This window comes from Mytilus trossulus, chromosome 8 (assembly GCF_036588685.1).
Source record: "Mytilus trossulus isolate FHL-02 chromosome 8, PNRI_Mtr1.1.1.hap1, whole genome shotgun sequence".
Taxonomy (NCBI): domain Eukaryota; kingdom Metazoa; phylum Mollusca; class Bivalvia; order Mytilida; family Mytilidae; genus Mytilus; species Mytilus trossulus.
This window is the reverse complement of record NC_086380.1, coordinates 26,570,196-26,598,191: the sequence shown is the minus strand read 5'-3', so window position 1 is coordinate 26,598,191 and position 27,996 is coordinate 26,570,196. Positions and strand designations below refer to the sequence as shown.

At 31.9% G+C, this 27,996-nt stretch overlaps 1 protein-coding gene across 1 annotated transcript; it reads left to right on the top strand.

Moving 5' to 3' along the window:
- The first annotated feature begins 300 nt into the window (after positions 1-300).
- Positions 301-27,996, top strand: LOC134727519 (uncharacterized). Its single transcript, XM_063591900.1, has 5 exons — positions 301-361; positions 1,786-2,016; positions 24,747-25,370; positions 26,059-26,168; positions 26,905-27,996. Exons 1-5 carry the CDS (start codon positions 301-303, stop codon positions 27,994-27,996), a joined length of 2,118 nt encoding a protein of 705 aa, XP_063447970.1.

Genomic DNA, 27,996 nt, shown 5'->3' with positions numbered 1-27,996 from the left:
GAAAAAGACAATGTCAAAAACGGGAAGCAATAAACATTGAGAAACAATTGATATGCTTTGATTCAGACATGAATGTTTAATATAAATACTTACAGGTATATAATATTTATGATTTGACATAATATGTAAATAAAGCGAAAGATATCAGAGGGACAGCCAAACTCATAAATCGAAGAGAAACTTAGAACGCCATGGCTAAAAATGGAATAAGAAAAACACACATTTTATAGCACATGGAAAACTAAAGACTGAGCAACACGAACCCCACCAAAAACTAGGGATGATCTCAGGTGCTCCGGAATGGTAATCAGACCTGCTACACATGCAGCATCTGTCGAGTTGATCATGTTATTACAAACGGGTAAATAGTCTAATTCGGTTGGTCACATTCATGAAAAGGGAACGGGATTAACTTACGACGCAAGAAACATATCCGATATCATATATCCGATATCATATATGATATCGGTTATATGATATCGGTTGATATCGGTTATATGATATCGGTTATTCCATAAGGGTCAAGCAAATCATGATGGCGTCCGTAAAATTTACGAAGGCATGAATTCAGCTTCACCATTTGGAACTCTTGGTTTAATAGCTTCCTTGTGAGAAGCAACACTCTATCAAGGAAATCATGATAGGAAATACAAGCATGGGAATATCGTATCAATTGGGAAATATATATACTCCGTATGCAGACGCTGTTGGAACGTTGCAACATAAAAATAGAAAGTTTACAATTGCAAAGCTGAAATCATTTCGTGTGTCGTACAGTTTTGTTTTCAACAGACCCTCATTGTCAATTTTGAGATGTAAGTCAAGATATGAAGCAGACTTAAATGTATCTCTTGTGTCCTTTATCTCTAGTTCGATGTGATAGATGCGTCCAACATAGTCATCAAATTTTGAATTATTTAGTGAGAGAAAATCATCTTTATAGCGGAAATTAAAGTTCAAGTATATAACTCTTATTTTGTCATCCTAAGAGATTCTGTATGAAATCAGCTTCATAATTATGTAGAAACAAGTCGGCAAAAAGAGGGGCACAATTGGTTCCTTTTGAAATGCCGACACTCTGTTAATAAACACGTCCTCCGAACGTAACAAATATGTTGTCAATCCAGAAATCAAGCATCTTGATTATGTCTGTTTCAGAGAATTTTTTGTTTGACTCAGTGTGATCTTTAACAAAGTAGATTTTATCCCTCCTTATCACAAGATGCTTGTATGTTCGTTGGCCATTTTTTTTTTATGAAACATAGTTTGTACATCATTGAACTTTCAAACTAGCTATTCGTGTATTCTCCCAAAATTACGGAAATCAACACCTATAATTGTTTTTTTTTTTATACAATTTGACTTAGATACAGAATTGTCTTATTGTCTAATTGCACTCGTTCCAAATCTTCTTAATTTTAAAATAAGACTTAGTATATTTGATAAAAACAATTCTGAGATTAGAAATTAGTGAACTGACAACAACATATCAGAAGTGAAAAAGACATACCCAAGTTTTTTTCACAGTACGGCCTTTATCAATTAGTAAAACACTCACCGTTTAGTATGGTTGATAATGCAACATAGAAACAAAGTGTAAAATAATTCCAACAAGACAAATATCGGCCTAATGTGAAATCAACAAACGAAAACCAAACATGACAAACAGTAACCAACGACCAAAACTGATGCGTTGGTCTGTGACGGACTCATACAACATAAAAGGGGGAGGCTTTGTTTTACATATTCGATAAGTTTTTATTATTTCTTATATTTTTACATTAGATGACGAGAAACAAAGGTTCATACAAGAGTTATTTCTAAAAGGTGAATGCGGAAAACATCATTTTGCAAGACTCATTTTCATTGGCAAAAATGGAGTAGGAAAAACTAGTTTAATGCGAAGATTACTGTGGAAGAATAAGAAAGATGTCATTTCAACACTGAGTACAGACGGCATTGAGGTTGAGAAATGCAATATAAATATTAAAAATGGAAAATGGAGCCCATGTGATGGTAAGAAGCTTTTTTTTTTATTTCATTTTAGACTTATCCTTTCAAAATCTAACTTTTTTTTAAAGTCAGGCTTTTCTTTGAGTTCTATGGTCGTTGTTCATAAATTCTATTTTAACAACAAGCTTTTATTGCTAACATGATCTATAATTGAGACATGTTTTGTGGCTGCATGTGGTGAACAATCAGTCGGTAACATGATATATACTGACTTTGCATAATCTCTATCCCACTATTGTAATATAATGTGTAAATCATTCAACAGCTTCGGAAAGATACAAAGAAAATTCAACCTGCTGAACTATTCAATTTGACTTACAGATTTTATTGTCGTTCTGTACGTTCATCAACAACCCACACATTCGTATATGCTAGTATCTGATATATCCGTGAAGGATACAAACGATTCACGAAGGTCTGTATTTTAAACGTAGATTAATTACTTCAAGCTTAGGTTCTAACCAGTAACTGTCCTTTGCCCAATCGTTGGACATTATATTTCTAGTAGTGTACTGGCCGGACCAGTGAGTGTAACCAAGATGGCTGGGTTTATGTAAGATAAACAATCAGGAACTGACTTTTATTTTACTACCAATCCAAAAGGTGAAAAACTGAAAATACAAATATAAATACAATTTTACAATGTGTTCAATGATAATCAAAGTCCATTAAAATACGGATAAAAAAATCGTAGATATATAAAGCGATTAATGTTCTTTATAATAAAACATAGATGAATATTCTTGCACACGTCGGGTTCTGTTTTGAATTTAATTGTGTAATCGCAGATACGAACAGTTTAAACGGTGAAATGTTCATAGTTTCTTTATAACATAGGAAATATATAAAAACAGTTCATCGCTGATGTAAAAAAATTATTTGTAATAATCTTAATGTAACTCACGTTATGGTTAGCAACGAATTGTTCCTTTAGACAACGTGACCGCTGAATGTTCCTTGCAGTTGTGCACAGGGCCTGCTGTTTCCGTCACTCAGTAGAGAGGGGAAAGTAAGACGGATTACTACACTTTCCTGTATAAAACTCCTAAAACTGAATCACGCAAAACTATGTACGCAATGAAACATTAACTATATAAAATGATGATCAGATGAAGAAAAAATGATGAATTAGTTCCAGAACAAGTATTGTTGTCAACGGTTAACCGGTCGAATGACCGAATACCGAATACTAAAAATACTAACCGGTTAACCGGACATTTTTCGATTTTAATAGATTTGATATAAATTTGTATCCAATTTATTGAATAGTTATGTTTGATTTAAAAATTGTCGTCGCGGTAATTAGTTTGACAGATCAATTGTCGAGTCTATTGATTGCTATTGTTAATCCGAAAAACATTAAATTTATTAGAAATAGTCGCTCAGCTAGGGGCAAGATCTTAATGAAACATAATTAGTATACATGTTATTTTAACAGTTACTTTAAATCAAGTGCTATACTGTTTAAAAATAATTTTGACTATAAAACATACAAAGTTCAAAAAGATGGAGATTGCAATCTGGTGGGACTAGATCTTAATATTGAAGACAATACATTTACTCTGATAAATGTTTATGGGCCAAATATTGATACTCCCTGCTTCTATGACAAATTGAAAGAAATTATAGATTTATTTGGAAATCAGCTCTGTATTATCTGTGGGGACTTCAACCTTGTTGAAAATTTCAATCTTGATACCCAAAACTATATAAATATAAACAATCCAAGATCTAGAGAGAAAATTTTAGAAATTAAAGAACATAAGAATCTTGTCGACCCATTCAGAGAAATATATCCTGGTAAAAGGTTTACATGGAGAAGGAAAATCCCTTTTAAACAATCTTGATTAGATTTCTTTTTTATTTCTGAAAGCCTTAAAGTTGACATTTGTGAAGTAAACATTGGTAATAGCTACATGTCAGATCATTCACCAATGATTTTGACTTTAAAAATAAATGAGTGTTTAAAAGGTAGAGGTCTCTGGAAGTTTAATAACTCTCTCCTTCAAGATCCTGAATATGTAAAACTAATAAAGCAACAAATTACTAACACAGTTGAGCAATATGAAATGTTAGTGCATTGAATATGTTGGCGACCCTTCTCCTTGATATTAGAGGTAAGACTATTTATTATTCAACATTTTTAAAAAGAGAAAAGACAAAACAGGAAATCCAATTAACTGAGGAGATTCAAAATTTAGAAAATGAGGTAAGTACAGAGGACTTGATGAAATAGAAGTAAAAAAATGTCAACTTAGAATTTTGAGACAGAATAAGGTTAAAAGTCAATATGTTAGATCAAGAAACCAATGGATTGAAGAAGGAGAGAGGCCAACAAATTTCTTTTGTAGTTTAGAAACAATACACTTTGTCAATTAAACTATTAAAAAACAAGTAACTGATTAAAATACTGTAGTAGAAAATCGAAAAGAAATCTTAAAACCCATCAAAAGAATTACCATATTTGACATCTAAATTAAACGATAACGAAAATGAATCAATAGAAGGTAACATTTTGTTTGCTGAATTAAACGGTGTAGAGTCAAACCTAGCAAGGAATCCTCACAGACAAGCCTTATAATACTGAAGGATACACTTCGATCCAAAAAGCGTAAATTTATTATTTGGATAGAAGGTTGTCACATTGACCCTCATACGACATCTTATAGCTATGTGTAGGGTACTAAAGATAAAAGGTTTTTAAACACCAACTTAAACTACCACATAACCTGTTAATCGGTCGAACGATTATCCGAGTAACCGGTTAGGCAATAGTGTACGATTTGACAACACTAATTTCTAGTGTAACTCCATTCATAACTGTATGTTTACATGATTGCACTTTTTATACAAAAAATATCTCAGCAGATTTAATATGATGAACTGAACGTCTGAAATCGATACTATCGACACTACGTAAAATTTACAAATATTACATTGAATTGTGTGCCTGAATTGTCTGTGTAGTTTACAAGGAGCAACGTGTGTTTGGTTATAAAGTACAAATTTGACAATTTTACCATAGACAAATTTGAGAAAAGCAATTGTTGTTTTACTATTCTAAGGTTGAATTCATAGGGTTTTTGATTACATAAGTAGTTCATACAGCACTATCTACGAGATGTATAAAAAATCTAACATCTTTTCTTATAAGCAATTTTGTCAAAATAAGCCAAAAACATTGATTTTGAATTTTTCACTTGCAAGTGAATAATTCGACCTCATTGAATGGTCCGTATTCATGTGAACTTCAAATTCACCTCTTAGCTTGATTTGGACAACACGTGAATTGTATGTGTAAAGTTATTTCAAGGAAACTTGTGTCAATATAGAAAGTGAAACAGAGGTAAATCTTTTGATCGACTGATTCGATCCACAATTTTTTTTTAGATACAACTAAAACGATGATAAACATTTATTTTTCATGAAAATAAAATTAAATAGACGTAGAATAATCCAACAGCAAAAGTTCGGTTAACCTCCTTATATTTATATTTATGTTTGAATCGCTTTATGGTCATCGCATAACTTGAGAGGCCAACTGGATAATTTATTAGATGACGTCTGGACTACAATCCACACGAAACGAAGCGACGTATTTTCATGCTCAAGCCCTGTTGATTTTAATTTTTTACTTTGAATATTTTTAGGTAAATGTTTTACATTGTTATATATAAAATATGACCTAGTGCCCCTTTAAGTTACGAACCAGGATCACAGCAATTGTAGCCAACAAAAGACACAAATTAATAATAAAATTTAACAAGATTTATTAAACAAAATTTTTCAGAAAAATTGTACAAATACTACTGTCAGCTTAACTGTAAAACAATGAGTCCAATCTTTTAGCTTTATCTGTATCCGGAAATCGTTCAGGGAATCCAATCAATATATTACATCTACTACTCAGTTCTGGTTTGATGTTGTCGTTGTAGAATACAAGTGTCAATCTAAATGCTGTGAATACTTATGTATATCGATGTCTTAGTCAGAAAGTTTAACATTATAGTCTGTATATATATCATGTATATAGTTGTCACGGAAGTCTTTAAAACACTGTAGAAACAGAATACCTTGGATTACTAGAACTGAGGATTCTAGAAAATTGCACAAGTTGTAGAAGTTCGAATAACGGATCTTTTATTAGGATCATTCTGGAATCATTATGTAAGTTGAATGGAAAGTTCCAATCATTACATCCGTATCTATGAGTATTCCAGTGAATTTTAAACTGCACATTTATAAGATTTTTTGTAAAAAACTTTCAAGCCACATAGCACTTATTGGGCCAACATAAATAAATATAATAATTACAATATCATAACAACAGGTAATAAAGTATTACCATCACTTCCTGTTTACTCAAAGATTCTTTTGGCCTCCAATCATATTTTTCTTTAGAATAATTCAATATAATTAGTATGTATTATTTCTATATATTCAATTTTGTCTGAAATAAAGGAGATCAATGCCAAGTTCACATTTAGGAAATGTTTCATCCTGTGTCAAGGATTAAAAAATACATGGTTTTTATCTATTGTTTGGTTGTAAAAAGGGAGATTAATAGCTACTCCCAGTTTGAAAAATGCCACTTCTGGTCTTACATGATAACTTAATTATCCATGATACAAGAAAATTAAAATTTTATATACATGCTGCGAATAAGAAAATAACAATGTGCTACTTCCGGTTTGGAAAATGTCATTTCCGGTTTCAAACGATAGGTTTGATGTCCATTCAAAAGGTATATGGTTGTTAGGGACAATTTCACAATTCCATAAAATAAGTGAAAATATTACTACCTTTATTTCATTCCATGTCACTTCCAGTTGACATTTTTCAAGGTAACATGGCACTCAAAAGTTTGAAAAATACCGTAATCATGTTAAAAGCGTCGTCATGCACCTATCTGGAAAATACAAATAAATAAACATTTTAGGGTCATACCTCCTAGAAGATGTCATAAGATTATTCCGGACCAAATGTGATATACCTCAATCGCAATGAGGCAAATATTTTGCAAAAGTTTTTTTTATAATAAACTTTAAAAGTATCCGAGAAAATGCAAAACCAAGCTGAAGTAAATATTGAGAACAAGGCCTTGACCATTGACCTTGATCATTCTTTTTTCAATCAAGGACCGACATACCACTTAAATGTGCAAGGTTTATACCTTGCAGTGAATGATTCACTAACACATTACACAACATCTTTTGTTAACTTATATAAGATTTTACTAGATGGCTTTGATCCGAATCAGGACAGATTCAATAGGCCTTTCCACGGAAAGTTGAAAAGATCTCATAATTGTAATGCTAATTATCTATCATCAGACAAATTATAATAAGGCTTTTCACAGAAATGTCGAAAGGTGTTTCATGTTTATCAGAAGAATATATTGAAGAATATATTATAAAATATCACTATACACTATGTAATTTGGACCTTCAATATGGAAAGTTATCCACACATATAATCTTCAATATGCAAAACAAAAGGATCTATTAAAAACAAGGACTCACTAGTAGCACGATTTCAGTCTGAAACGGTCATTTTGGTCTGATCACATCTTGATTGACTGGATTTACCGCTAGAGGAAATCGTCGAGACTTTTTAGACCGTTAAGACTCCGTTACGATCGATAGTCTCATCAGGTAAATCAGTCCGTTTAGGCATGTCAAGATTATCAAGACTGAATCTCCTAGCGAGCTGTTAAGATCCGTTACGACAGTGTCAGACCAAAACAGACCATGGATACAAAATTACGTTAAGATGTTGTCAGACTGTGTTCAGTCTTGTCGCATTTTATTAATTTGGACAGAAAACGGGTAAAACTTTCCCACTGTTTATCAGGGGTTGCTCCCCTTTTAAGAATAAAATTAAAATTCAAAAGAAGACGGTTTATGTAAACTGAAAGTCTGCCATGTTTTAATTAAATAAAGAAAATAATCAATTCTAATTCATACCTCTTCCTATTTAATTATTTAACATTTTCTATATTAAAAAAAACAACATAAGTGGTTCAAAGTCATACTGCTGCGCAAACCGTGGTGAATTGAGTTTAAAATCAACAGATTGCCGAAATTAGATTTAATAATTATTCATTATTCAATATAGACAACAAAAACTTTATATTTAATGGTTTACAAGTGATTGTAAATAAATATTTATGCAATTACAGACTGGTGCCGTGGGGGAAAATGTGTCAACTTGACGTTACAGATAATTTGTATACCCTTAAAAATTACGGATGTCGTGATTAACACTTGAAAACGTAATCTAAATATGTTTAATTTATTAAATTGTTAATGTAACATTTCTTTAATATTGTAAATAATATGCATTATCATTCAACTTTTCATGTTTTCTATATAAATTTCATTTAAGTTATTGTAAATTTAAGACAGGGAAAAACTATAACATTACTATGTATGTCTTTTGTCGTTTTCTGTTTATTGTCATAGCATTGTCCGTTCATTTTTGCCAGACTTGTGCGTTTGATTTCCATAATTTGTTTTATTGTGTCTATTATCCAAAACCCATTTATAACTTTCTTACAAACCAGGGGTGGTGTTCTCGAAGCTATCTTAGGATTAGGACGTGTCCTAAGTCTATCTTTTGACAAGTCTTTGTCATAAGTCGTGTGAAGCTCTCTTAACTTATGGTATATCTCATTTTTCGTCCTAACTATAGGACACCAATAAGGTGTCTTAAGATCATCCTATCATCATCCTAGCATAATAAAGTTTGGATTTCGCTTTTTGCTTATTATTTTACATGAAAATGGACATGAAATGAAACGCACCATCGGTAATTAACTCGTATATAAAGAAATTGTGCATGATTTTAAACTTTGAACTTCGTGTTTCACGATACGATTACACTACAAATTTAATTCTCATTTCAAAACAAATTGTTTTCTAGTTTAAATTACATTGGTAATTATGCCTTTCATTCTATACATGTTATTATAAAATTCGTAAACAATTTTATTAAATAATTTCGTCATAAATAAATGTTTTACCAAAAAATTACTTTAACGATTTAAAATTTCGACTTGGGATATGTTTAGGACATCCTAACATAAGATTCGTCTGAGAGAGCTTCGTGACACAACTTAAGAGTGTCCTAAGTCGATCCCAAGTCCATCCCAAAATTGGTCTTATCTATGACTTGGGACGAATCTTAGGATACTTTTGAGAACACCACCCCCGATTTAGAGGCGTTCGTTAAAAGATAAAGGTTTAATATTATTGCAAAAGTCTGTGAATTATTGAAAATATGACGTTCCGAAAACACAAAGCGCTATATTAAATGCCTGTAAATCTCCATTACATGTGGTACGCTCTTCTTCAAATACCTTTCTGTTACATAAAAAAGTGTAAAAACAGTTATTGGAATCCAGCTGAAAAAAGGTAAAACGAATAGCAAGGACTTATATATACATGTATATACGTCCTTGCGAATAGTGACTATCTAACTTATTTTTCAAATATCGAATACACAAATAAATCTCTAACCATCAACGCTTGCAATTTGTTTTTACTGACAAGTGTCTGCTGGCATTCGATTGGATATCAGTTTTATGTAGGCGTAACAATTCATCACATTTATCCAATCAGCTGTCTTGTGTGTGATCTCATAAGGTCCACCCTCCTATCCTATAAGTATTTGCTTTATCAATAAGAAAGTTTTTAGTGTTATTTGTCTTCTAGAAATAGTAACAACGTATACTGTATGTACGGTAGAGGATGGTACAGTATGCTATTAGCTTTTTACAACAGACTTCAAGTAAATATTTTTTCGGAAGCACTCAAGTCCTCATTCGGAACTTGACAGCATCATGTTTATGAAGCGGCCATATTATCACTGATACTACGGTTGGAACCCAAATAAAGCAGAGAGTCGTACATTTGTTTATGGTAAAGCTATCCTATTCTGAGGATTGCAATTAATTATAATTATTATAAAGAAAATATAAAGGAGAACATGGTCAAAAGTTTTCGTCACCTAGACATCTACATCAACATTTCATATAGAAACACATTTTTTTCAAAATTATATGGAATGACATGGTTGTATTTTAACAAATAAGGTGTTGAAAGACACATTATCGTGTAAAGAATTATTGTGTAATGCACTACCGTCTAGTCTACATGGTCTAGACCCCTCATTACGCGTTGAGGGGGGGGGGGCATGGAAATACCAGGCGTCCGCCCGTCAGGTCGTGTTCTGAGACTGATGTGCTGTTAGTGCTCTCACAGTCAGGTCTGTACAATTGTAACCACATTTGATATAACTTATACTCTAGGTTAATAACAACAATATCCCTGACAAGTTCTAAAATGGTGGGCAATCAACTTTTTTAAAGAGTTATTCCCCTTGGAAATATTAAATTTATAGAAAATAGCCTTGCTAGCACTCTAACAGACATGTACTACAGTCGTACAATTCTTCTCTGATTATTTTATAAAACTCATCGAACTTAAATTAATATCTGCAAAATCTTGGACAAGGTCCATAAAGGTTTCCAATCATCTTTTCTCAAAGAGTTATGCCTCTTGGAAATATTAAATTTATGGAAAATGGCCTCGTTAGAGCTCTCACAATTACAATTCTTGGCAGATTTTTACCAAACTTAATTTTTTATAGACTAGTATCAACATTATCTTGAACATGTTTTATAATGGTGGCCCATCACCTTTTTTTCAAAAGTTATGCCCCTTGGAAATATTAGATTTATGGAAAATTCCCTTGTTAGCTCTATTACAGGTACAATTCTTGCCAGATTAGATAAATCTTATACTATAGGTTATAAACATTAATATGTCAGAATAGTTCTATAAGGCCCAAAATATATATATGTCTGTTTTAGGTTACATGCTTTAAAAAAATAGGGTAGTTAGGTCGGTATTTTCATTTTATTTTATATTTTTCATTTGATTTTTTGTGACATGATTTTGAGTGTGCGGTTTCATCTTGTTGTGGGCAAAGTTGATCATGGCTGAGTTTACCCGTATTTTGAATGAATGGATTATATTTTTTGTTAATTTATTGATTTGAAAAAGTGTAGGCAAAACGGTTATTTCATCACACCACTCGCAAATTTCTTTAAACAGCTATCATATTCATGATTATGAACATTAGGTTGTATCAGGCAACATTATATTCACTTTTAACACAAGTTCAGTTTATTTTTCATTTTATGATGGAAATAAAATGGCTTAGGTTCAGTACATGGTCGGGTAACCGTAAACAGACAAATATTTTTTGTTTGGCCTAATGGTGGCTGTTCCACTTTTTATGCCTCTGATGTAGCGGAGAGGCATTACGTTTTATGTACACTGTATATATGTCTGTACATCAGTCCGTCCTTAGTTCCCATAGTTGGTTTCCATTCTCCAACTTAAGTTTGCCTCATCCAAATTTAATGAAATTAATACACAATGCTAATTACCACAAAACATAGATCAAGTTTGAATTTTATTGGCATCACTTTAACCCTCTTGCTGCCAGAATTACACATATGTCCATACTGACTGTGTCAGAGGGTCAATTATGTCCATATTTCAATTTATTCATTTCGCCTCAGTGCTGTATCTTTCAAAATGAAAGACTAAATTTTAAACATGATTACATATTTCATCAATGGATCCCAAATGTAACAGTCTTTATGGAATGACATTATTGTAGAGTGGACATCTTACTTCATAGACATTGAGCTGCTGGCACATGAAATGCAGCCTTCAAAAACAATGTTTAATCCCTCAAGAGTTATGTTGGTTTAAAAATGGAAAAAATGCTAATTATTTTGTTTCTGTCCTGTAAATTAGCTTGGCTTTACCAAATAGTATGAAACTTATACCTAATACTCTAGTTTAAAAACACATATCATGTTTAAATTCTGTTCTTCAGTTATTTTTGTTTATAACTTTATATGATATGCAAGCCTCATCCCATGGATACATTTCCCATTTATGTTAAAAAGTGTTACATGTATGTCTCTTGGAAGTATCAAATTTATGGAAAATGGCCTCGTTTGCCCTCTCACAGCAGACATGATTTATGCTACTATAAGTTCTGAATTCAGACACTTTAAAATTAGGAGGTGTGCTGTGGTATGATTACAGATGAGACAATTCTCCAACACAGACTAAATGACAAAGAAGTTAACAACTGTATATGCCATGTCAGTTAACTGCTAGTAGTCTGTTGTTATTTATGTATTATTGTCATTTTATTTATTTTCTTTGGTAACATGCATCTTCTGACATCAAACTCGGACTTTTAATGTGCATATTGTTATGCGTTTACTTTTCTTCATTGGCTAGAGGTATAGGTGAAGGTTTGAGATCTCAGAAACATGTTAAACCCCTCCACATGTTTGCGCCTGTCCTAAGACAGGAGCCTCTAGCCTTTGTTAGTCTTGTATGATATTTTAATTTTAGTTTCTTGTGTACACTTTGGAGAGTAGTATGTTGTTAAGGGGCCAGCTTAAAGATGTCAACGGGTGCGTGAATGTCTAGCTGCATTGAAGACCTGTTGGTGACCTTCTACTGTTGTCTGTTCTATGGTCGGGTTGTTGTCTCTTAGACACATTCCCCATTTCCATTCTAATTTTGATACATTGCCATAGCTTCCTGTACATGCTGTATGGCCTTCAACAATGAGTTAGACTTATACCGCATAGTAAGCTGTAATAAGGCTCTGAAAAAAAGAATTTAAAAAGAAAACTAAAATCAGTGATTAATGTACAAAAAAATAAATGAAAAAACAGATATAACAGACATTTATCTAGGTTTATTTGGCATAATATTGTATAACAAATGTATATTTAAGATACGATATATTTGAAATCCTACATGTGGCTTCCCATTATTTATGGTTCTCATGTGATTATAAAAGAACAAGGATGATTGTACCTGGGAATTTTGATGACATTGACATTAAGTTTCTAGGAAAAAAATAGTCTAGGGACATAAGTTGCTGACATCAGACTATGCTAGTAAATTCTGTAACCATGGACATTTTACACAATAAGTTAACACAACCATGACTAGTCTACTAATATTTGTCTGTCTGGACACATTTTAACAAGACTTATTTATCTTTTAAATATGAAAGACACTGTAATGTACATATATGTCATGTATAGATGCTAAATAATATTCAGAGGAATTACTGTGGATTCAGTTGTGTTTTTAGTGGGTTCCAATTTTCATGGATTAAAGAAAATTTGCATGTTTGTGGATGTTTAATTGCATGGTTTGGCCAATGTGTGCTTAGTGATGATACAATTCTATAGAAATTTGTTACTTGCTGAATGTTTGATTTTTGTTGTTTACCTGTACATACGAAATCAATCAAAATTAGTATCCAAAGAATAATAATGATTCCACAGTACATGCAGTATATCGAAACAAAGACATCAATTTTACAATAATCTTTTATTAGGTACCATGCATGATGCTACAGATGTATTTAGATATGAATCACATTCATTGAAAAACTCATCTTTACCTAACAACCATTACTTGGAAGAAGAAGATATGACCACCATAACCATGTGGCATTTGCTAGGATGTTGTCTGTTCTAGATGATGTGTGGATAAAAACCCCAGCATCATTAGGAAATGTGATATTGCACCTCTTAAAGAACATATTAAAGTATACAGTACATGTATAGCTTAACTAGAGATCCCATGCTTTTGTGTCTTCCACTACTATTGGAGAATTTTCAATGTGGGATAATATTTTATTAATTGAATTGCAAAACATTTTATTTCCTTTCTGGTTTATTAATGGTGGAAATTAATTAAACAGAATTGTATATTTTATTAGGAATGAACTAATTGAAAACTGTTTCTTGGTCTTTTTCATATTTCTCTTATAAATATCTGCAAATTTAAAAAACATAATATGTGATAGTTTATTGAAAGTTTTATCTCCTTAGATGCTATGAAATGGAGAATTTCATTATTATATTATTCAACTTTGTACTTCATTTAGCCCTTTACGGGAAAATGGTAGTATTACATTTTCCCAGCATTAGGTTGGCCTTTTGTGTACCCAAGACAGGTGAAGGAAGTCAAATTAGAAGAGCTGTGATTGGATGTAAGGGTACAATTATTTTTTTTATTTATCTATGAATAACTACAGTGTGTAAATTTACCATATAAATTTTAAAACCTATTGAAATATTTTCTAGAGAATTATTCGAAAAGGCTTCCAAAATTTCATAAATTTGGTGCAAAATGACGGTGGGCATGGATAACATAAACAAGCTCCGTTGGAAATTGGTCATGATACTATTTGGCTTCAATTTTCAGAATAATGTAATAAAGTACTAACACCACACATAATTGTTTTATCCAGGTTTTTATTGTAAAAACTGGTAAATTTAGAAAATGTTAGTAAATTTGTCGCCTATGGCAGAATAAATAGTACCGTTTTCCCTTAAAAAAAAATATTTTGATCATCACTGATGAGTCCTATGTAGAGAAAATATGCATCTCTGGTGTACAAAAAAATATAAACATGATAAACCAGCTTTTATTTCTCAAACTTAATTTGTGGTAAAATTAAGCCATTTCTAGCATGTCTTGCTAACTACAGAAATAAATTTTAATTTTTTTTTTAATCAAGGAAAAACGTAATTTGAAGAAAACAATATGACATTTTGAGAAGCGTTTTTGTTACAAGTGTGAAAAGCTATATATTTGATAAAGAATGAATGAGGAGTTTGTATTTCAATTTGAAAATACATTTATCATAAATTTTAAAGTCTTCAACTAAGTTTTTTTCATTTGTTTCAAGTGTATTTATCACATAATTCTACAATAAAAATTCCTCGCATCTTCGATAATTCCACATCAGAAATGACTGCACTAACAGTGATAATTCATCGCATCTATAGTTAAAATGGATCGCTTTCAATAATCGATATGCTATATTATGTTGCCTTTATAACACTTATTTGAACTTTAATGCCATGTGTGTACATAATATAGACATATCACAATGAAAATATGTAAAAACTTTCCTTCAAATCAATTAATTTGGTATTTTCAAAACGTAAACAAATACAGTTTTCCCATGATCCCCAAAAAACTTCTTTATTCTGAAAAAAACCCACATTAATAGTATTTCCACAACAATTAATTTATTAGTAACCAACTTTACCAATCTTGTCCATTAAACACAACAAATAGCATGATTCCCGTGTAATCAGTAATGTAATTTGACACGTGTCAAACGGTTCATTGATTTTCGGCACATCAAAGAAATACAGGCACGTGTCTAAATAATGTTGAATATCTTATTTATCTATGATTATTTTTCTACAAAAATTAAAATTTATGCATTAAATATCATTCTCTACCATAATATGAAAAGAAATTACATGTAAAAAGTTAAATCACAAAAATACTGAACTCAGAGGAAAATCAATTTGGAAAGTCCATAATCACATGGCAAAATCAAAAAACAAAACGCATCAAAAACGAATGGACAAGAACTGTCATATTCCAGACTTGGTACAGGCATTTTCAAATGTAGAAAATGGTGGATTAAACCTGGTTCTATAGCGCTAACCCTCTCACTTTAATAACAGTCTCATCAAATTCCGCTACATTTACATGATGTGTTAAATAAACAATCACAATAAATAAAATAGTCAAAATATGGGTACATCAGTCATCATCGTATAACAATTTTAAAAGGAACAATTTAACAGGACACAAAAACATTTACTATCTACAAACACATGGATTGATTTGAGTGTCTGACGTCAGAAAAATTATATACGTCACATGAATTTGTCGTTCAATGTGCATACAAACAATTTTAAAATTAACATAGGCAATGTACGCATACAGGGTTAAAAAATCAAAAGTATGTAAGAATAAATTACAGAAATAGACTGAGATTCAAACTAGTCCAAAAGTTATACATATAATTTATGAGAATCCAAAACTTTTAAAAGAAACAATTTAACAGGACACAAAAACATCTACTATCTACGAACTCGTGGATTGATTTGAGTGTCTGACGTCAGAAAAATTATATACGTCACATAAATTTGTCGTTCAATGTGCATACAAACAATTTAAAAATTTACATAGGCAATGCACGCATACAGGGTTAACAAATCAAAAGAATGTAAGAATAAATTACAGAAATAGACCGAGATTCAAACTAGTCCAAAAGTTATACATAGAATTTATGAGAATCCAAAAATTTTTAATTCTACTACGCCATTGATTGATTTTGACGTTTGTGGTTCAACGTATATAGTAATTCATAATTGAAATATATCATAATGACATATTATAGACAAATATCATACTGACGGGATCTTTTAAAGTACAGAGTCACGTTATAAGCACAAAAGAAATACAAAGAGTCACATATACAAAACAAATCACAAAAAAATGAAAGCCAATACAAACACATTGACGAAATGTATAAGTACCGAGCCACGTCAAACGGATATCACATAAAACCATTTAACAGTAAAAGTAATCTTAATAATAGAACAAAAACAAATAAAAGAACAATAAAACATGTTGTTAAGATGATACACAACATCAGTACGCAGAATCTATACATCAAGACCATCGTGTATTATTTGAGAAGTTGATACGGAATATTTATCAACAAGGTCTTGGTACCTTCCGATGAACTTTTTTAGAAAAAGGACGAGACGTTCTTTGACATACCCCTGGTTCTTCAACTTTCTACTCAGACACTGATGACGTTTAACAAAGTCTGAGTAGGAGCTGCAAGCTCTTGAATATCGAATAAGTTGGGAAATATATAACCCATATGCAGGTGAAGTTGGTATATTGCTACTAAGGTGGGAGAAATTTATAATTTCGAAATTAAAATCGTCTCGTTTGTCATATATTCTGGTACTGAGATGACTGTGTAAGTCAAATTCGAGATATAAGTCTAAAAATGAGGCGGAGGAAGCCGTGTCTGTTGTTTCTTTGATCTCGAGTTCTGGGGGATATATTAATGGAACCCAATCAGAAAAGTTCGGATTGTGTAAGGAAAGAACATCATCAATATATCTGAAAGTGAAATTAAATAATCTGGCTTCTTTGATCCTCTTGTTTTTGACAAGTGTCTGGAGGAACTCCGATTCATATGAAAATAACAACACTCCATCTAGTCCTTAGTGGCATGTTATAAGTCCTTAGTGCACTAAGGACTCCTTAGCAGTGTTTAGACGCACCCAAAAACGTCGATTTTCCAGTTAAAATTTCAAATATAATTGTCAAATACGTGAGAAAATACGTAACCCTACGACATAAAAACTTTGTTTGGGTATTTTGATTTAATTCAAGATAAAATAAACACTTGATCTGATCCAGCATGTAAAAAATCTTCTATGAAAATGAATGATATTTGTGCAAAGGTCGACTTCGTTCTCTTTTCCTATTTTTTATTGTGAAGAATTAGTACAAGACAACTGTTTTTGTGTCAAATACAGGTGGGATACGAAATAATAGCTTAAAACCTTTCAAACTATTCTAGTAATCTCTCCATGCCGTATGGCATAGGTTATGATTAGCCCTCGGGGAAAAACAGTCAAATGTAGGGATAATTATGACAAGTACGTGTATTCCCGACAAACAATAAAAATTACCACATTCGTTTATTACGTGTACATGAATGCATTTTGTATAACCATTAAATCTATATATATATCGCTGGCCATGTGTTACCTTTCCACGTCAGTTTTAATCTAGCGGCGTACTACAGTACATGATATATAAGGCATGAACGGATGTTATTGTTACAGATCAGCTAAATTATCTATAGTAAAGGATCCTACAAATCAATGTAAGATACAGTCACAGAAAATAATTATATTCATAAGTACGTCTGAGTCAGTGACAACCCTACAACAGATGTATCCATCGGATCGCCATCAATGATGGTGATACATGGCTGTGTACATAATGTATATACAACTCGTCTAAACATCAACCCAACAATGTTAGATCTGTAAATTTGCTTTATATATATATAACTGTATAAATCACCCATGCAGGAACATATTTATAAATAGTTAGATTTACTGTTTCCAGATTCTTGACACGTGTGTTGTGAAGTTGATTTATTTTGAATAACTAAATAGATAAAAAAAATTAACGAATAAATATTACATAATTGTAGATAATACAAAACTTGGCTGTATGACATTATAAGTAATAACACAGGCCATGCTTGTAAAAACTGTGTGATAGTGGTTAGTTCGTATTTTAAGTCAACGTTCGGTATAAGTCAGGGACTGACTGTTTAACACCAGGAACGGTGAAAACTAAAGACATCCAAAACCTTTGATTTTGAAAACATGGAACTATTTTATTACCCCTTTTTTGGCCGAGCAATGCATTTGAATAGAGCATATACTTTTACTCTGTGTTGGGACCCCCCTTTTTTAAAATGGCTGTATCCGCGCCTGATTGCAGTACACTGCACTGTGAGTATTTGTTAGATAATCACGCGCGATTTTATCATTTAAAGGAAATGTTTCACGAAATAACTAAGATCAGTTTATTTGTACTCGTAACAAAAAGGAGAAAAGATTGGGCTGCCTCTCTTCAATTGTGTCTAGTAACCATGCAAGGTAAAATCAAAATTTAATTCTCTGACAATGTACATGGTGATATATTGTATATGTTATTCCAACACTAACTCTTGTTCTTTTATTTGTGTGGCTATTTAATGACCATTTTATTTCAAACCTTGGATTTGCATCCTTCATTTTCCAGTACTCCATAATTTCTACATACATATTACAGTAAGTAATTAAAATTGTGTGTTAAACGTCAATGCGAAAGCAAAAAATCCATAAAAAAATTTGGAGAGCACATATGTTTCTTTCGTCTGACAGCAGGTATACACCACAGTTATCGTAAATTATATAAACATATATAAAAAAAATCGAAAAGAAAACATTATTTTTTTTAACACAAAACAGAGAAAAGAACTGATAAGTGCGGGTAATCCATGCGCCTTGCCTCCCCGATGTTTCGATATTTTAAAAATAAATTATTCTTTTATCCATTTTAACACGTGAAAACTACACCAGTGAGTTCCATATATGTCATAAACTTACAGCTGGTCCTGAATATGCATGAAGTATTTGCCACTGGACGTTAAACAACCAACAATCAATCACACTACAACTTATAGTATATATAGTTGTGAAATACAAAATGTATATAATTATAATTATACAATTAGCCAAATAAATAGAATACATAGATACAGTGGAGATCACTTCTAACCTCTCACTAAATCTGTCAGAATCTGTCAGGAGAACTGTTCTAGGACAGTACGTAGAACTGTCAGCCTGACACCTTTTAGTCAGTTCTAGGTTAGAACCGTTCTAGCTAGAACTGATTTGGTCAGTTCTACCTAGAACTGATTTGGACAGTTCTACCTAGAACTGATCCTGACAGTTCTACCCTAGAACTGATTTGGACAGTTCTACCTAGAACTGATTTGGACAGTTCTACCTAGAACTGATCCTGACAGTTCTACTCTAGAACAGTTTTAGTCAGTTCTACTTCTAGAACAGTTCTGATTACAAATTCTACGGCTAGAATTGATTTATAAATTCTACGGCTAGAATTGATTTTTAAATCCGACGGCTAAAATTGATTTATAAATTCTACGTCTAGAATTGATTTATAAGTTTTAAGAACTCTTTGTCTAAATATAAAAGCTTCGGCAAAATAGCGATTAATATTATAAAGAGTTTTGCTATTTGCCGGTTTTATTTCAAATTTTTCGTCGGCAGGAGAACATGTTTAACCCCGTCATATTCTGCATGTATATGACTGTTCCAAGTCTGGAGCCTGTTATTCAGTGATTTTCTTTTGTTGATGTGTTACATAAATTATTTGTTTTTCTTTCATTTTTGAACATAGCTTAAGCCGTTAATATTGGGAAAAAGGGGGGGATTTATATTTCAATTGTTTTACATTTGTCATTTGGGGAGTCAGGATGGCTCATTTTACATAAAAAATTTATTTGACCTTAATCTTTGTATAATATGTTATTCTGGCCCAAACCACCAGGGACGGATCCAGCAGTTTTAAAAGGGGGGGGGTCCAACTAAATGTCCTCATTCAAATGCATTGTTCGTCAAAAAAAAGGTTCCCTCACCGCTCTGGATCTGCCATTGAACCACTATTAACTTAAACTGATCATATTTGATTTCATCATATACATGATATAAATCTATATACATTCAGCTGCAAACTGCAGGAATCCAGTTTATCTTTAGGCAAGGATACCAATTATATTGGAAAACATTAATGATTTCAAAATTTTATTTGCACTCAATTTATAGTACTAGCATGTCCTCTTTTTATTTAAAATATTGAATTGTAAACAAATGTGATATCTTTTTACAAGTAGTTTTCATACCTCGGACGGACCTGTTATACAAAAATCTTTTGACTGCATCATTCTAAACTGACCTTATTTGCTCTTTTTTCCTGCAAATCTATATAGCTGCACAGTAATTCAGTTATAAATTTAGGTCAAGAGGGACTGTAATATACAAGTTACAGCAATATTGGAAAACAATGACCTCAAAATGTTGTTCACATGAATTTAAAGTGCTAGCATGACCTCTTTTTATTCAAAGTATTGAATGGTAAACAAATATCAGTAGTTTTCATACTTCAGACTGAGTCGTGTAATAAAATATTTTGACGGCACCAATCTAAACTGACCTTATTTGCTCTTTCTTTCTACAAATCTGCTTAGTATATAGCTGCACAGTAATTCAGTTATAATTTTAGGTCATGAGGGACTATAATATACAAGTTACAGCAATATTGGAAAACAATGACTTCAAAATTTTGTTCGCATGCATTTATAAAGCATATCCTCTTTTTATTCAAAGTATTGAATCGTTAACAAAGATCAGTAGTTTTCATACTTAAGACTGAGTCGTGTAATAAAATCATTTGACCGCATCAACCAAAAATCACCATATTTTCTTTTTTTTATGCAAGTCTATATAGTTGGACAGTATATCAGTTATAATTTTAGGTCAAGAGGGACTGTAGTTTATAAATAACTGCAATATTAGAAATCAACAACCACAAAAAAAAATCGCATTGATTGAGAGTGCCATCATTTCCTACTTTTATTCAAAATATCCATAAAAAAAAACATCAGCTAGTTTTCATACCTCAGACTGACTCATGGAACAAAAATATGTGTCTGGGCAACAACAACCCAACCAAAGAGCAGACAACAATCGATCACGATGTATTGTATAATTCAAATGACAGTGTGTCCTCTTTTTATTCAAAATATTGAATTGTAAACAAATTTCAGAAGTTTCAATATATCAGACTGAGTCATTTTAATAACAAAATTATTTGACCGCATCAACCAAAACTGAACATATGGGACCTTTTATAGCTTGTTGTTTTCAGTGTAAGCCAAGGCTCAGTGTTGAAGGGCGTACATTGACCTATAATGGTTTACTTATTTTTAAATTGTTATTTGGATGGAGAGTTGTCTCATTGGCGCTCACACCACATCTTCATGATCTTCCTATATCTATATATTCTTTTTCATGTCAATATATATGGCTTCATTGTAAACCAATAATATTTCTAAGTCAGGACAGATATTGTATGATAAAGAGGACACCAAATTTTATCCACATCATTTTAGAGCGCCATTATTTCCTCTCTGTATCGAGAATATTACTATTTAAGGAATGACTGTAATATTTTTTCTGTCTATGAAGAAATAACATAAAACATTTGGTGCACACTGATAAATGCGCGTAGCGGGTTTTTTTTAACAGTGTGCACCACATTTTTTACGTTATTTCGAATAGACAGAAAAAATATTACAGTCATTTCTTATAATTAAATTCTACATTTCATTTTAACAAAATGTTTAAACCTTGGCAAACCATAAAAAAAACTTTGATGATGTTACGTTCACATGACTAACTTATGTCTATGGGTGTTGATAACAAAATAACGTCAGAAGACCCATTACATCCAAACTTAAATTATTAAATATTGAACCGTCACAAAAGTGACTTTATAAGTCAGTAGTTCATGATGGTTTTTTTAAACAAAACTATTTTACGGCATAATCCAACACTCACATGACTGATTCATATACTTTATTTTAAAATGAAAAGTACATGTACATGCATGAGAAGTTCTCTTCTTGGAATAGTATACTGACTATACTTTTAATATATAATTTGAAGAAGGTCAATGATTGGTTTTGTTTGTAGCCTTACGTCCAGTGGCAAATATTTCATTTATGTTCAGATCGAGTATATTTTTCAGACTTTCAGGACTCCCAGATATTATTCATAATCGTTATGGATACATTTTTGTAAGTTTGGCAACGAGCTAATGCAAATGTACATAGTTTTTTTACGTTTAACAACACTGATTTCAATAATCCCATAATCCATCCACTGCACAATTTTCGTTTGAACATATGTCAAAACAGAATCCTAAATCATGAATGTAAATCCAAGGCAAACAAGGTAAATTCAGATTAAATTTCCATGAATTAAATGCAGAGTTATATTTATGAAGAGACTGTTAAAAACGGGGAACGAAGAAACGTAAACAATGATGTTTCATTTGCAACGTTATAAAAATATTTCTCCGATAAGTTGGATAACCTCCTATCCACTTCGATATTTGTACATGTAAATTTTGATCAGTAAAAATATAGAAAAATCCGCTATCATATAAAGTAAAGTAATTGGAACTGATTTTTTCTTCTAAATTCTAAAGTGCCCTTTCTGCAGTGACGTCATTTAGAACTGTTCTTCAATCCTGACTGATTTGGTCAGTTCTGCTGACAGTTCTACAGTTAGAACTGATTTGGTCAGTTCTACCTAGAACAGTTTTAGACAGTTCTACCCTAGAACTGATCCTGACAGTTCTACCTAGAACTGATTTAGTCAGTTCTACTTAGAACTGATCCTGACAGTTCTACCTAGAACAGTTCTGAGGTAGAACTGTTCTAGCTAGAACTGTTCTAGGACAGGTTAGAACAGTTCTATGACAGATTATTCTGACAGTTCTAATGAGAGGTTAGAACTGATCTCCACTGTACACACTACTTTATATAACTGACACAATTTAAAGGAATACTCTCTAAACTATACAAGTAGAGAAGCGAAAAGTTTCTTTTGAATAGTAAACAAACTTCCGAACAGTACATGTTTGTTAATGGTTTTCCCTGCGGCGCTCAAATATTTTGCATGGTCTTTTAATGTTTAGACATATATGACATTGTAAGAACCTTTAACGTATAATAGATTCAAATTCGTTATTTTGCTCAATAAAAAAAACCCAAAGACATGTATATTAAAAACTGAAGGTCAGACATCACTAATACGTGTATACACAAATTCATTAATTCTTTATTAACGTTTAGCCCTACGGCACATTTTTATTAAGAATGATGATGAGAGTAATTGTAAAATATAATAGGCATGTTCTTTCTTACGTTATGGATCATTGATTTTGTCACCTGTTGACCCGGTTAGCACGTGCCATTGAACTCGACCATTTTAACTAACACAGATTTTTTTTAAATTAACGCCATACATTTATACTAAGTACTATATACATATTATATGAATTAGAAAATAAATATTATAAGGATACAACATTGTTTGAATGAGCATTTTTATACGGTGATACTTTAACACGGTCCCGACAGAGACTGAATGCAGTATCATGATCAGATTTCGGGATCCGGGAAGTCTTTTTTTTTGAATTTCTGGATGTCGAAAATATTTTTTTCCAAGTTTAATAGAGTAATTCGCACGAAAAAAAATAAACATACAAAAAGCAACAGCTTCCACGGTAAACTATGACATATATCAACAGATAGCGAATTAAAAAAACATAAAACAAAAATATGCATGTGTTAATTTGCCTCCGTTGCATTTCTGTGGATTGTCTCATTAGCAATCATACCACATTTCCTTAACTTTTTTAGGTAACGTTTAGGATTTTCCGTTACTATTTAATCTTCAAATACGAAAAACATTTTCACCGGTGTTCACAACATTTTAAGGTTAAATTTATGGCATACATTTTGGTGTGTATACAATAAACATACGTCCTTGCATATAAACTAACATTTATTAAAAAATAAACAATAATATAGACGAAAAATTTATTAATTCCTCAACAAATCAAGAAAAGAAATAAAGAATCAACAGTAGATTTAACCTTTATTTGTCTTTTTAATTATAACCAAAATATACTTCAAATTATAATATTAAAATACATATATACATATTAATCTAAAATGCATTATCGAGTAGAAGGGGTGCAACTCGTGGTATCAAACCGATATACTGAAACGGATCTTAACAGGGTCTGCAAATTTTGAACGTAATTTTGTATCCATGGTCTGTTTTGGTCTGACACTGTCTTAACGGGTCTAAACAGCCCGCTAGACGAATCAGTCTTTCCCGTCTGAACATGCCTTAACGAACTGATTTACCTGATGCGGCTATCGATCGTAACGGAGTCTTAACGGTCTAAAAAGTCTCGAAGATTTCCTCTAACGGTAAATCCAGTCAATCAAGATGTGATCAGACCAAAATGACCGTTTCAGACTGAAATCGTGCTACTAGTAACTTGGATCATAAACTTAATCATTCTTAATTTGTTTCCTACTTACAGATCTAGACGATGATCTAACAAGATTAATTCACCAAGTTTATACAGAGAAAAATATAATTGATAAACGGATAGCTAGAGAAAATATTTCAGACAAATTGCGGTTTGAATTTACTACTGTAACAATAGAAGCATCAGACACAGATGAGTTAGGAAGTTCACACGAAAATGATTACTTTGGCAGTTTAAACGTAGATTTTGACAACGACAGTATTAAAAGTGAAGAGATGCACACTAGGATATCAAGCATAAATCAACTGATGACCGAAAATATAGATAATAATGTAACAGAAGATATCGATTTCAAAAGAAAACAACTGAATAACATTAAATTTCAAAATGAGTATGACAATAACATTAACAACAAGGCAACTGCATCTGACCCTGTTAATGACGCTGATATTAACCAACTGACTTCTACAATAATGAAATCTTATAATCAACGTAGTGGAAAGGAACCGGATGATACGATGGCGTTCTGTTGGTTGTGGGATTTTGCCGGACAGAAGGATTTTTATGCCACACACCAAGTCTTCCTGTCGAATTGTGCAGTTTTTTTGCTAGTAACAGATAGTTTAGAATTCAGCACTGCTGAGAAGCCAGGAATTGATTTTGAAGATTCAACACGTAAGTTTAGAATTCAGAAAATAATTCTTCTGTTTGTTGATTATTTGTCTTCAAATATGGGCCGGTTTCTGAAATGATTAAAAATATACAAGCTAAATGTAAATTTGCTAGAAAGCACATACAGGAAAGGCAGTTTGTTTCAAATACTGACGTTGTAATGTTAATGATGACGTCAAACAGGTACATGTTTTTTGTTTGCAAAGGAAAAGAAGAGCGACAATAAGAGTTCGAAAATAATTCTTGCATGTCATTTTCTATGCTTATTTTCAACGTGAAAACAATAAAACACATTTAAAAGGCAGCAATTGTTATTTAATGACACCACATCGTTATAGCAAATCAACAGATACATGACTGTAAACTTCTATTGGAAAGATTTCATTTAAATATTCATGGCAAGCGACACCAAAATAGATATTCATGTTGATATCTGGTGTTGTCCAAAATAAACATTTTCAATTGACTCTGTAATTTAAATTGTGATGTCCATCTTGTGCAGTGCATGTTTTATTAGAAAATAGAACATGGCTTTTTTAACCAAGCAAAATAGGAACGTGTTTTGACAATATATTTCGAAATATCTGTATTGTTGACAGAAAAAGCAATATATTAAAGTTTCAAAAGGTAAATGTATCCCCATATTGTGTGCTTTTTGTTTTTTAATTTTGTATACACGTTTTATTTACAGAGTATGTGAATTTCTGGTTTGACGCCATTCATTGTTATTGGTCGACTACGAAGAAAGGCCGATTAGACCCTCCAATAATTGTTGTATGTACAAATGAAGATAAACTCAAGGTATATATGTTCAATCTTGCAAACATTGTGTTCATGATATGTAAAGTTATGTAAAAAAGACGATAAACGGGCGAATCAGAACACACAACATTAATTATGATAAAGAAAAAAAAAAGATAAGAATAACAGATATCTGTACAGATAATTAAAGATTAGGCATCATAAACTAGGATTTTACATTTATTCCCTGTAAACCACCGTGTCAACAAAAATAACAAATGAACCTATTTATTTACAAAAATAATCACCAATCTTACATCGAAGGATGTTGAAATCAGGTAATCTAAAAGGTCAACTTCTCATGAGCCAAGAGAAGCACCCATCGTTTGGCTCTTCTGAGTCAATATTTTGATGATAAATGCTAAGCTATGTGGTAATCCAGCATAATGAGTGCAATGAAATAATAAATGCAAGCAGTATTCAGATGCAGTTAAAAAGTTACAAATTAACAATTGAAAATTTTAACGGGGAATTAGCTAAATATATTGAGACAAGAAAAGACATGGACTCATAATGTACTCAGATTGAAAATAGTCTGAGTTAATGCTATTGAATCAAGTATTTGACAACATTAATCTAAACAAAAAGACTACCAGCCTATGCATTGAACCTGTTTCAGGGTCTTTCAGAACAGAAACAACGACATGAAAAATTTAAAGAAAATTTAAGGAAAAATCTGAGAGAGCAGAAAAAGAAAAATCACTTGAGGGAAATTTATTTTGTTTCAAATACTGAGGATGATGATAATGTGTTTGAAGAAATAAGACATTTCATATCACGACAAGCTATGCAGATGCATGATTGGGGTAGAGTCTGTCCATTAAAGTGGATTTTGTTCCAACAAGTATTAGGAAAGCTAAAGGAGAGTGGTGTGCCAATTTCTACAACAAAACAATTATTGAAAATTGCAACGCATGACGATATTGGCATATCCAATAATAAAGAATTCAAGCTTTGTCTGCAATACTGCCACGATAATGGAACAGTTATATACTTTGAAGAGGAGAATTTAAAAGATCATGTTATATTGGACCCTAAATGGCTGGTTGATGCATTTAGATGTCTTGTATCTGATAAGATTGAAACTAAAATAAAACTTTCAGATCACTGGCAAAGCCTGATCGAAACCGGCGAATTGACGGATACACTGATAACTGCTTTGTTTGAGAAAGAACCGCACTTGAAATTTTTAGAGAACAAAATACATTTATTAGAAGTAATGAAACGTTTTGATATTATTGTTAGTTTGAAGAACTCAAGTGCATTGTACATGCCATGCATGATGACACCCTGTACTTTTGAAGAAGTAAGAAAATATTTTATTGACGAAACTCATTTTTTCTATAGAACTAGTTGGTTGTGTTTAGATTTTGAATTTCTTCCTCCAGCTTTTTTCAATCACATTCTTGCATGGTACATTAAGCAATATTATGTGAGTGCTATAACAGAAAAGGGAACACGTAACGAAAGAAAAACATTGTATCGTCAGATTGGTGTCTTTAATTTAGATTCGTCCGGATGCGAACAATTAGTAGTTTGTGAAGGACCTAATGTCATAGCCCTTCAGATTTGGAATTCACGGATATCTGACCAAGCGTATGTTGATTTCAAAACAAAGTTATGTCAATTTGTTGATACATTACGTAATCGTTACAAACTAAAACTAACATTTACAATAGCGTTTAAGTGTAATGATGGGGATTTTACAACCAATCGACAGAAGATGAATATTTTAGAAACTGCAGTTTACCGTTGCTTTGAGCATAAAACAAATCACATATCGGAAGATTTAGTAAAGCCTTGGTATGTCGATGAAGAAATACGGTAA